General features: G+C 42.6%; 1 protein-coding gene across 4 annotated transcripts in view; it reads right to left on the minus strand.

Moving 5' to 3' along the window:
- Positions 1-12,572, minus strand: part of tmco3 (transmembrane and coiled-coil domains 3) — an 82,285-nt gene that overhangs the window by 32,919 nt on the left and 36,794 nt on the right. For all 4 annotated transcript variants that reach the window (XR_010975787.1, XM_068040200.1, XM_068040202.1 and 1 more), the window contains exons 6-7: positions 10,308-10,400; positions 1,379-1,565 (exon numbers count right to left, since the gene is read on the minus strand). Coding sequence is in view for 3 of the 4 variants with exons in the window: in XM_068040200.1 (XP_067896301.1) it covers positions 1,379-1,565; positions 10,308-10,400 (280 nt within the window). In the remaining variant the exon portion in view is untranslated. The remainder of the gene's footprint in view (positions 1-1,378; positions 1,566-10,307; positions 10,401-12,572) is intronic.

A 12,572-nucleotide genomic window follows, 5' to 3' on the forward strand; every position in this document is an offset into this window, starting at 1 on the left:
GAGGAACAAAGGAACCTTGGAATACATGTCCACAGATCCCTGAAGGTGGCTGGACAGGTAGATAAAGTGGTCAACACAGTATACGGGATACTTGCCTTTACTAGTCGAGGCACAGAACGAGAGATGGGGCATGATGAGTGGATGTAAATAGGATCCCCTGGATGGTGAGTCTAGAACCAGGGGACATAATCTCAGAATAAGGGGTAGGCCATTTAAGACCGAGATGAGGAGGAATTTCTTTACTTAGACCGTTGTGAATTTTTGGAATTTTCTTACTCCACAGGGCTGTGGAAATTCAATCATTGAGCATGTTCAAGACAGAAATCGATAGGTTTCTGAAGACTAATGACATCAAGGGATATGGAGATAGCGCACGAAAGTCGCGTTGAGGTAGATGATCAGCCATGATCTAATTGAATGGTGGAGCAGGCTCGATGGGCTGAATGGTCTACTCCTGTTCTTAACTGTATAAAACACTAGATAGCCCACAGCTGGAGTTATGCGTGCAGTTCTGGTCACCACACTATCTGAAATACATTAGAGAGGGTACAGAGGAGATTTACAAGGATGTTGCCTGAACTGGAGAATTTTAATTATGATGAAAGATTGAATCTGCTCGGGTTGTTCACTTTGGAATAGAGGAGGTTGAGGGGCTAACTGAAGTGTATGAAATTATGAGAGGTCTAGACAGTGTGAATAGAAAGGCCCTCTCCCCCTTGGTTGAGGGGTCCATAACCAAGAGGCTTAGATTTAGGTAACAGGTAGGAGGTTTAGAGAAGATTCAAGGAGAATTTCTTTTTCACCCAGAGGGTGGCGTCGATCTGAATCTCACTACCTAAAAGGGTGGTAGAGGCTGAAACCCTCATAACATTTTAAAAGTATTTGGATATGCAGTTGAATTGCCATAACCTTACAAGGCTAGGGACCAAGAGCTGGAAAGTGGGATTAGGCTGGATGGCTATTGCCGATGGCGCGGAAAAATGGCCTCCTGCCGTGCAGTAAATTTCTATGATTCTATAATTTCTATGAAATTAGAGAATCCTCTATAACTAACAATCATTGCTTCCCCCAAGTCACTGTCCCTGCCTGCATCATAGGTTCAGCACCATCAATTTATTGGCTAATTTCAAACTCCTCGGAAGTCCCTGCAGATCCTCTACCAGATTCTGCTTCCCCCACGCCCCACCCTCTCCCTCCTTCTCCTCTGCAAACTGTTATCCACCTCCTTTCCTCTGCCTCCCACATAGTGCACAGTGGCTCAAACCTCTAATTTTAAGCCGGAGTTCAATGTGAAGGGCAATTCAATGTAGTATTTAGAAACATACTGCCAAACTACATTCATAGGACCAACTGTTTCCTTTACCAAATTCACATTTACCTTCTTTGTCTCCTCGAGCACCAAGTGCAAGGAATCTGGACACTAAAGGGGTACTTGATAGAGATAAACATGTAGAAATAAAGATACTTTGCGTTGGCCTGATATTCAGCAGATGTCCCCAGAGTAATCCAAATGCAACCATCAGGACTGTCATATAGCTGGTACCTTGCAAGGAAATCTTCCAGACCTAAGGGCGAAGAAATGTACAAGAGTGCATTTTAACATTGCAATAAACTGTTAAGTGTTAATGCTACAATATTCTTTTCCTTGGTATGATTGAAGGCAAAAATGTAAAGGGTGCGATTCTCAACCCAAACTGTACAAAGCACAGAACTTCCGTAATCAGGTGACCTTTATAATATTGAAGGGCCATGGATCACAGTGTAGGTGCAACCAACACTAAGAGAAGGTAAAGGAACAGTAAGTTGGGAGGAGTACGAAGATGATATCCAGCTCAAGTTTCAAGAGTCTGAAGATTGTACAAGGAAGGAACCATTGAAAGAATTTAAGAGCTTCACAGGTTTGGTGTTCTGAGAGATAATAGTTTTGAGGGTTCCATGAGTAAATGCAAGTAAAGTGATGTTTTTGCTGCTGAGAAGGACCTAAGAAAGGAAAGTTCAGAGAATCACTGACTACAGTAATATCAATAAAACAGAGACCAGAAAGAAGAGAAAGCATATGCTAAATGCTGGAGTGTTCACCTACCCACGAGAATATTTTCTTGAATCCTGTCCAAGTTTGCAAAAAACGTGTTAGAAGAACCTCCCAGGCAGAGGAGCTATATTCTAGTCTTGGAGACAAGTAAGCTTTATAGAGTTCAAGAATTGTTGCGTAAATAAACATTTAGTAAACAGTAAAATATTAAAAAATAGCAATTGTGTCATAAGAATTTATGATTAAGATTCAACAGAAAGGAAAAAAAAAAATCAAAGCAACAAAGTAGTCAGAGTTAGGCAACTAACTAATTGCACAATGCAAAAACCAGGACTATGAAGAGCAAGACCAAAGTCTGTTTATTTTTATTTATTTTATTTTTATTTAGAGATACAGCACTGAAACAGCCCTTTGGCCCACCGAGTCTGTGCCGACTAACAACCACCCACTAATCCTACAGTAACCCCATATTCCCTACCACATCCCCACCATTCTCCTACCACCTACTTACACTAGGGGCAATTTACAATGGCCAATTTACCTATCAATCTGCAAGTCTTTGGCTGTGGGAGGAAACCGGAGCACCCAGCAGAAACCCATACGGTCACAGGGAGAACTTGCAAACTCCGCACAGGCAGTACCCAGAACTGAACCCGGGTCGCTGGAGCTGTGAGGCTGCGGTGCTAACCACTGCACCGCCTCTTGGAAGGTGGTGCTCAGCATTTATCGGGCAATGACTGCTTTTAGTTTAATCCTATAGGGCTATTTCTATGTGTCAGGAAATATTTTACCTGATGGATAATTGGATTGTGGGTAGATTTCCATTCACTGCACTCTTCCAATGTGACTATAGCCTTCCACCATTTGTTAAAAAACTGCACAGAAGTCTCTGCATTCTTTCTTGCCATTTTATAACATATCTGGTTACGATAGCAGCGGTGCTTGTTCTCTTGGAAGAGGAACGTGATGAGAAATAATGAAGGCAGAGGAGGTGTTTAAGAGAGTTCTTTACACAAGTGGTGATGGGCCAAAGATGAATTAATTTGGTATATCGGATGCATTATTTTTGATGAGGTACAGATTTAAGATGGGTTTGAAAGAGTACTGTGACGAAAATTGAGACTTGTGTCTTTACTGTGTATGATTTTGGTGAGGACTGAAGCACTTGGCACCAAAGTCTCCACACTGGAGCACAGAAATTTGAAGAACTACATCTTCAGCTTGCCATGGAAAAGCTGCATTACAGGAAGGAGCACATGGCAGTAACCCCTGCATCAGTGAATGATGACCTACTATGCCTCCATTGCAACTGGCAATGCCTTACTCGAACTGGACTGTAATCCCATCTGAAGATGCACAACAGATGAGCAGTAGGTGTGAATCATCAGCAATGTGCAAAGCCAAGAGAGTAAGGACAGTAAAATGTAAAAACTAATTAACTTGGATTAATGTTCTGTAGCTAAATGACAATTCATCAACTGATGGACAGCCAGAAAACTCACTTTGTTTTAATTGAAGCCATTACATGTATTCTTACTGGGATGAGTAAATACAGAGTAGGAGGCTTGGAGGGGGTCAACAGTCATTATACCAGAAAAATTTGAAAATCACCCAGGTGATATTCATTCCATAAACCATTACCATAAAGTTCGCTGGGATTTTTTTTTATTAGGACAATTGGTTATTTTAACAAAGGAAAAGATGCTTTTATCCCCTCGGCCTTTGGATAAACGCAAGAAACAGAGACAGGCATCATCAGCATACATGCGGAAACTGACCAAGCTTCTTGATGACATTGTCAAGACAAACCATGTAGGTGAAGAGGCAACCACATGGACTGGGGAGGACAGTGACTCACTGCAGCAAGTGGCTCAACTCGATTCCCCAAGGTTTCTCCACCACCTATAAGGCACAAGTCAACAGTGTGTTGCAATACTCATCCCTTGCCTGAATGGCTGCAGCTGCAACAAGACTCAAGAAGCTTGGCGCCATTCAGGACAAAGCAATGCACTTGACAGGGTGATCATCCACCACCTTAAACATTCACTCCCTCCTCCACGATCATACTGTGGCTGTAATATCTACTACCTCCAGGATAGGAAGCCAAAGCGTCTTCATAGAAACAGAAAATAGGAGTAGGCCATTCGGCCCTTCGAGCCCACTCTGCCATTCGTTGTGATCATGGCTGATCATCCAACTCAGTAACCCGTTCCCACTTTTGCCCCATACCCTTTGATCCCTTTAGACCCAAGAGCTATATCTAACTCCTTCTTGAAAAGATACAATGTTTTGGCCTCAACTGCTTTCTGTGGTAGCAAATTCCACAGGCTCACCACTCTCTGGGTGAAGAAATTTCTCCTCATCTCAGTCCTGAAAGGTTTACCCCCTATCCTGAGCCAATGACCCCTGGTTCCAGACTCCCCCATCGGGAACATCCTTCCTGCATCTGCCCTGTCAAGTCCTGTTAGAATTTTATAGGTTTCTATGAGATCCCCCCTCACTCTTCTGAACTCCAGCGAATATAATCCTAATCGATTCAATCTCTCCTCATACTTCAGTCCCACCATCCCAGGAATCAGTCTGGTAAACTTTCGCTGCACTCCCTCTATAGCAAGAGCATCCACCCTCAGATAAGGAGTCCAAAACTGCACAAAATATTCCAGGTGTGGCCTCACCAAGGCCCTGTATAATTGCAGCAAGACATTCCTGCTCCTGTACTCGAATCCTTTTGCTATGAAGGCCAACATACCATTTGCCTTTTTTATTGCCTGTTGCACCTGCATGCTTACCTTCAGCGACTGGTGTACAAGAACACCCAGGTCTCGCTGCATATTCCCCTCTCTCAGTTTATAGCCAGATAATAATCTGCCTTCCTGTTTTTGCTACCAAAGTGGATAACCTCACATTTATACACATTATACTGCATGTGCCATGCATTAGCCCACTCACTCAACTTGTCCAAATCACCCTGAAGCCTCTTTGCATCCTCCTCACAACTCACCCTCCCACCCAGTTTTGTGTCATCTGCAAATTTGGAGATATTGCATTTAGTTCCCTCATCTAAATCATTAATATATATTGTAAATAGCTGGGGTCCTAGCACCGATCTATGCTGTACCCCACTAGTCACTGCCTGCCATTCGGAAAAAGACCAATTTATCCCTACTCTTTGTTTCCTGTCCGCCAACCAATTTTCTATCCATCGCAATACACTACCCCCAATCCCATGCGCTTTAATTCTACACACTAATCTCTTATGTGGGACTTTTTCGAAAGCCTTCTGAAAGTCCAAATAAACCACGTCCACTGGCTGCCCCTCATCAACTCTACTAGTTACATCCTCGAAGAATTCCAGAATATTTGTCAAGCATGATTTCCCCTTCATAAATCCATGCTGAATCTGCCCGTTTCTACCACTGTTCTCTAAGTGCTCTGCTATAAAATCTTTGATAATGGACTCTAGCATTTTCCTCACTACCGACGTCAGGCTGACTGGTCTATAATTCCCTACTTTCTCTCTACCTCCCTTTTTAAATAGTGGGGTTACATTAGCTACCCTCCAATCTGTAGGAACTGTTCCAGAGTCTGTAGAATCTTGGAAGATGACCACCAATGCATCCAATATTTCTAGGGCCACTTCCTTAAGTACTCTGGGATGCATACCATCAGGCCCTGGGGATTCATCGGCCTTCAATCTCATTAATTTCCCTAACATCATTTCTCTACTAATACTGATTTCTTTCAGTTCCTCTCTCTCACTAAACCCTGTGTTCCCCAACATTTCTGATATGATATTTCTGTCCTCCTTTGTGAAGACAGAACCAAAGTATGCATTTAGTTGGTCAGCCACTTCTTTGTTCCCCATAATAAATACAGTCCCCTGTTTCTGACTGTAAGGAACCTACAGTTGTCTTCATCAATCTTTTTCTCTTCACATACCTATAGAAAGTTTTACAGCCGGTTTTTATGTCCCCCACAAGCTTGCTCTCGTACTCTATTTTCCCCTTCTTCATCAATGCCTTGGTCCTCTCTTGCTTTGCTTCAATAGCACCTCACAAACCCATGATTGCCACCAACTAAAAGGACAAGAGCAGCAGGTGTATGGGAACACCATCAACTCCAGGTTCCCTTCCATGTCATGTGACATCCTGACTTGGACATACATTGCCATTTCCTCATAGTCACTGGGTCAAAATCCTGGAACTCTCTACCAAACACCATTTTGGGAGTATTTTCAGAACAGAGATTGCAGCAGCTGGTGAGTTTCATGGAGACAGGGTAGGTGAGGATAAGAAGGGATTGAGAGATGAGGATTTTAAACTTTTTTTTTTTAAAACAGATTTATTGGCAATTGAAGTTCAACACAGATAAATGTGAGGTAGTATATTTTGGTAGGAAGAATAGGGAGGTCACTTATTACTTGGAAGGTGCAAGTCTAGGTGGGGTAGAGGAACAAAGGGATCTCGGAGTCGAAATACACCAATCACTAAAAGTTGTGCTGCAGGTTAGCAAGGCCAAAAAAAAAAGCAAACCAAGCACTAGGCTTTATTTCTAGAGGGACAGAATTAAAAAGTAGGGAGCCTATGCTAAACCTGTAACAAACTTCATTTAGACCACACATAAGAGCACTGAATGCTGTCCTGGTCACCATATTATAAAAAGGATATCGAGGCACTGGAGAAGATGCAGAGAAGGTTTACATGGATGATACCAGAAATGCATGGGTATACATATCAGGAAAGGATGAACAGACTGAGTCTCTTTTCTCTTGAAAAAAGGCAGCTAAGGGGTGACCTAATAGAGGTCTTTAAATTATGAAAGGTTTTAATAGAATGGATACAGAAAGAATGGTCCCACTTGTGGGGAAGGGCATAACTAGAGCCCATCTATATAAAATAATCAGGAATACAATAGGGAATTCAGAAAAAATTTCTTTACCCAAAGAGTGATGAAAATGTGGAACACGCTACCACAGGGAGTGGCAGAATAGATGCATTTAAGGGGAAGCTAGACAAGCATATGAGGGAGAAGGGAATAGAGTGTTACAATGATACATTTAGAGGAGGGAAGATGGTAGGAGGCTCGAGTGTAGCATAAACACCGGCATGGACTGGTTGGGCTGAATGACATATTTCTATGCCATATATCATGTAGTAGCCAATGCAGGTCAGCAAGAAAAGATATGACAGGGTGAGCAGGACTCAGTGTGGGATAGGGCACATGCAGTAGAATTTCAGACAGGTTGGAGTTTAATGAGGATGAAGGATGGGAGGACATCAAGGAGAACATTAAAGTAGTTGAGTCTGGAGAGGACAACAGCATGGATAAGGTTTTCAGCAGTTGAGATGGGGTGGAAACATCTCAACTTTACAGTCCTGAAGGAGACACATCAAACATTGGGATGAAAAGTGAATTTGGGTAATTAGGAGCTCGAATTTGTCAGGATTGAGCGAGCAGATTTTGTGAATTTACATGGAAATTATGGCACGAAAGCAGGCCTTTCGGCCAAACCAGTCCAAGTTAATATTTATCCAATAATAGTGCGAATCCCATGTGCCCACTCTGGTCGTGTGTCCTTTATCTCTCTTTCCTTTAATAGAAACAGAAACAGAGAGATACAGCACTGAAACAGGCCCTTCGGCCCACCGAGTTTGTGCCGACCATCAACCACCCCTTTATACTAATCCTACAATAATTCTATATTCCCTACCACATCCCCACCATTCTCCTACCATCTACTTACACTAGGGGCAATTCACAATGGCCAATTTACCTATCAACCTGCAAGTCTTTGGATTTGGGAGGAAACCGGAGCACCCGGCAGAAACCCATGCGGTCACAGGGAGAACTTGCAAATCTGCACAGGCAGTACCCAGAACTGAACCCAGGTCACTGGAGCTGTGATGCTGCGGTGCTAACCGCTGCGTCACTGTGCCGCCCTGACCTATATAATCTGATTCTTAACAGTTAATATGGCCTGCACTTCAATCACTAAATTTGGAAGTGCATTCCACAACCCCCTCTAACGGGAGAAATTCAGAGTTGTTTTCATTCTTTACAATTAGTAACAACTCTGATCAATGAGAGGGTGGTTTAGTTATGCCGATCAAACGGTAAGTGCATCTGAGCTGACAACTTGTGAATTTGAGACTGCAGAGGTGACTGTTATAACATTTCATTTGACAGGGCAGGGAAGAGAACAGAGAGGAGTTTAGATTAGCTAAAAAGGAGAAAGATGAGCATGGAACATGGGAATATGGCAGTTGGGGTAATGATTGGAATAAAATTGGCAGCCTGTGCTACAGCAGATGCAAAGAAGGATGCCAAATATTAATTCAAGGGAGCTGTAAGCCAGTCCAGTAAGGCAAGTACCTGAGGCAGTGAAGGGAGGGGAGTTTAGCAAGAGAATAGCATGTGTTGGACTGGGTAATTGGGTGATCATGGAGCAGTCGCTAAGGGAGTCGGGTATAAAGAAGCAGAGAAGTGGAAGGAGGAATGAGGAAGAAATGGATAGTGAGGCAAAATACTTGGGTCAGGGTAGGCAACCACGATGTGTCAGCAGTGAAGTAGGCGCTAGAAAGAGGCAAAAGATATAAACTACCTGATAGCGGGTGCCACAAAGCTTCACGAGAATTGATTCATGGAATCAGACAGCTGTCCTACGAGGAGATATTGAGTATAAGGGACATACTCTCTGGAGTTAAGAATGAAAAGTGATCTAGTTGAAAAATATAACATTCTTGAGGGCTTGACAAGGCAGATGCTGAGTGGCTGTTTCACCTGGCTGGTGAGTCTACAACTAGAGGTCATAGTCTCAGGATAAGGGGTTGGCCATTTAGGACCGAGATGCAGAGAAATTTTCATTAGAAGATTGTGAATCTTTGGGATTCTCTACCCAGAGGGCTGTGGATGCTCAGTCATTGAGTATATTCAGGACTGAGATCAACAGATTCTTCGGGCACTAAGAGAATCAAGGGATATGGGGATAGGGCGGAAAAGTGGAATTGATGTAGAAGTTCATCCATGATCTTATCTGTTTGGCAGAGCAGACTCAATGGGCCATATGGCCTACTCCTGCTCCTATTTTTCACATTCTTAGATCATTAGCAACAGTTAAAATTCAAGTACAAGATGATGATCAAAACCATTGGGAGAAGTCTCAGAAAAGTCAGCCCCACATGGACTGCAGCTGTTCAAGGCGGCGGCTCACCACCACCTTCTCAAGGGCAATTACGGATGGGCAATAAATGCTGGCCTAAGCAGCGACACCCACATCCTAGGAATGACAAAAAGTCAGGGAATGGATCCAGATGGAGATCAAAGGTCCCACATTCAGCAGGAAGGTCCAGAGATGTGAGTACTAGGAAGACAAGGAGCCCAAAGATTGGCTTCCAAGTTCAGTAAACACTGGGACCAGTCCCTGGGATTGGAGAATGTTGCAAGAGATGGCCAAGAGCTTTAGAGGTTTTTAATGTTATACAGGGCTTTGATAGGATGAAAAGGGAAAGGCTATGTTTCCACAGAGAGACAACGACTAAGGGTCATCAATTTGTCACTCAGCAAGGAAAGCGGTTAGAAGAAATTTCTTTATGGAGAGCAAGATGAGATTAGTTTTGGAATACTCTAGCAAAGAGCTATAATAGATAGGATGGGCTGAATGACCGCTTTCTATGATTCTAAATGACAGAGAAATCTGAGGCTAGTGGGAAGTCCAGACACGGAGAGTAAAGTCAGACTGATCCAGAATCAGAGATCTGTGCAGAGAAAGCTATGTTTGGTAATGAAGGCTGTGGGAAGTTGACAATACGTGGCAGATGTAGGGATAAAACCTGAGCAAAGAGGAACAGCAGCAGAAGTTGATATACTAGGGGTCCACTCCTTCAGACACTTAATGACAGGTGATCAGAGGTGCTGGGTGAGGATGGTTGCTAGGCCGGATCAAGTCCAATGTTGAAATAACTGAAGAAATAGCAATTTAAAATACAGTAATTCAACCCAAGCTGCCAGTGAAGAGTCACCAGTCCAATATGCACTACAGTTGACAGACATATTGATCAGTGAGCTACAGTGCTCACTTGAGCTCCTGGCTAAATCAGTCATTATAAATAAGATTTCAATCAGAATAAGACTTATGACAATTAAAGCATTCAGTATTTTCTAACACAAGCTTTACAATTTTTTTGGGGGGGGGGGAGGGGGGGAGTGAAATCACAAGAATATATAGACTTCTTCATTCAGATCAAGAATCTTTCAACAGGAAATGAACAGTTAATACCTTTCTGAGCCTATCGGGAGAAAACTCCAGACCAACGACAAACAGAGTGAAGAACACACCGAACTCACCAAGGGTCTCCACTTGCACAATAGACTGTGAAAAAAAGGGGGCAAAACATAAACCCTCTCAACAACTGCAGAGCAATTAAAATATATTACAAAGCATTTACAGCACAGTAACAGGTCATTCGGTTCAAAAGATCCACACAAACCTCCTCCCACCCTTCTTCATCTAACCCCATTAACATATCCTTCTATTCCTTTCTCCCTCAAGCATTTATGCTTTCCACCTCAACCACTCCATGTGGTAGCAAGTTCCACAGTCTAACCACTCTCTGGGTAAAGAAGTTTCTCCTGAACTCCCCATTGAATTTATTAATGACTTTCTTATATTTACGGCTCCTCGTTCTGGTCTCATCCACAAGTGGAAACATCTGTTCGTCAACCGCATTAAACCCTTGCATTGCCTTAAAAATCTCTAACAGTACAGCCCTCAACCTTTTCTTTTCTAGAATACTGAAACGGCTCTCATAGTCACAAATGACATCCTACGTGACTGTGACATAGGTAAACTATCCCTTATCTTTTTCAGCCTCAAATACGAGCGATGGGACTTGCTGAGGTTAAGGCTGATTAAGATTTTTACAGTAAATTTTGCTATATGTATTGAAAATCAAAAAGGCTTTGTCAGTTGCCATGACCTTTGTGGGGAGGGAAAATTTATCCCTGAGTGATTTACAAAACTTAGCCAAGGCTAGGCTAATAGTATTGGCAGAAAAGTTGGAGTTAGAGTTAAAACCAGGGGCTAAGAAAGCAGACAAATTGAGGTAATAGCACAGCATTTCAAATTGGAAGAAGGGGGAGGCAATCAAGGAAGGACACTTGGGACTTTGTTTAAAACAAATATTTACTGGAAGAGACAATGAAGTTAAAGCAACATAAGGAGCCTTGCTGGCAACTGGAGTTGCTTGCAGGTTTATGATGGTCAGGAGTTTTGGGCTTTCTGATTTGGGACATGGACTGTTTGAATGTTCAGTTGGGATTGCAACCTGCTGAGACAAGCAGCCAACTCTTCCTTTTCCACCTCTTTGAGAAACCCTGAGAATCCAGTGTGATAGCTGAAACCCCGATGAGTGATTCTCCAGAAAAGCCTGCCAGACTAATCCTGGACATCGCCTGAAGAGAACTGCTCCAGAAAGATCCCAGTGATAGCCGTCTACGTATACCTGGACACCAGACCAAAGGGTCATCTGTGACATTCCATATCTTATCCTTTTTCTTCAAGGATTAACAAGTATTTGGCCAAAGTACTTTTTTTGTCTTTTTTGTAAAGTTGATCTCAGCAAAGAAAGCTTCTTTATTTTCTCTTTAACCGGTGCGTGTGCATGGGTGTGTTGGGTCATTTTAGAAGGGTGTTTATTTATACTTTCATATTTCAAACTGTGTGTTAAAGCATTGCATCTTTATTAAATAAGTCTTGTTTTATAACAAATTAATAATTTTGTTGTTTATTAAAGAAACCTGGTTGGTGGATTTTTATTCTGAAACTAAAATAGATAAAGTATATAATTGGTCGTATCAGTAACTGGGTAAAACATTTAAATATATGTTGTGCCCCATGGAGATGTGGAACTAAAGAAAGATGGTGCATTTCTCCAGCCTTGGTTGTAACATATAATTGGGGCTCTTGCGGGATTCGAAATCCACAGACAAATAGGAGTGCTGGGACTTGCTGGGCGGCACAGTGGTTAGCACCGCAGCCTCACAGCTCCAGCTTCCCGGGTTCAATTCAGGGTACTGCCTTTGTGGAGTTTGCAAGTTCTCCCTGTGACCGCGTGGGTTTTCACCGGGTGCTCCGGTTTCCTCCCACAGCCAAAGACTTGCAGGTTGATAGGTAAATTGGCCATTATAAATTGCCCCTAGTATAGGTAGGAGGTAGGGGAATATAGGGAAGGTGAGGATGTGGTAGGAATATGGGATTAGTGTAGGATTAGTATAAATGGGTGGTTGATGGTCGGCACAGACTCGGTGGGCCGAAGGGCCTGTTTCAGTGCTGTATCTCTAAATAAATAAATAAAGGCAGATTAAGATTTTTATGGTGAATTTTACTATACATATTGAAAATTTAAAAAAAATTTCAGTTGCTATGACCTTTCTGGAGCAGGAGGATTTATTAGAGTGATTGACAAAACTTAACCAAGGCTAGGCTAACAGCAACTGGCAGAAAAGTTGGAGTTAGAGTTAAAATCAGGGACTAAAAAAGCAG

The sequence above is a fragment of the Heterodontus francisci genome, chromosome 10 (assembly GCF_036365525.1).
Source record: "Heterodontus francisci isolate sHetFra1 chromosome 10, sHetFra1.hap1, whole genome shotgun sequence".
NCBI lineage: Eukaryota > Metazoa > Chordata > Chondrichthyes > Heterodontiformes > Heterodontidae > Heterodontus > Heterodontus francisci.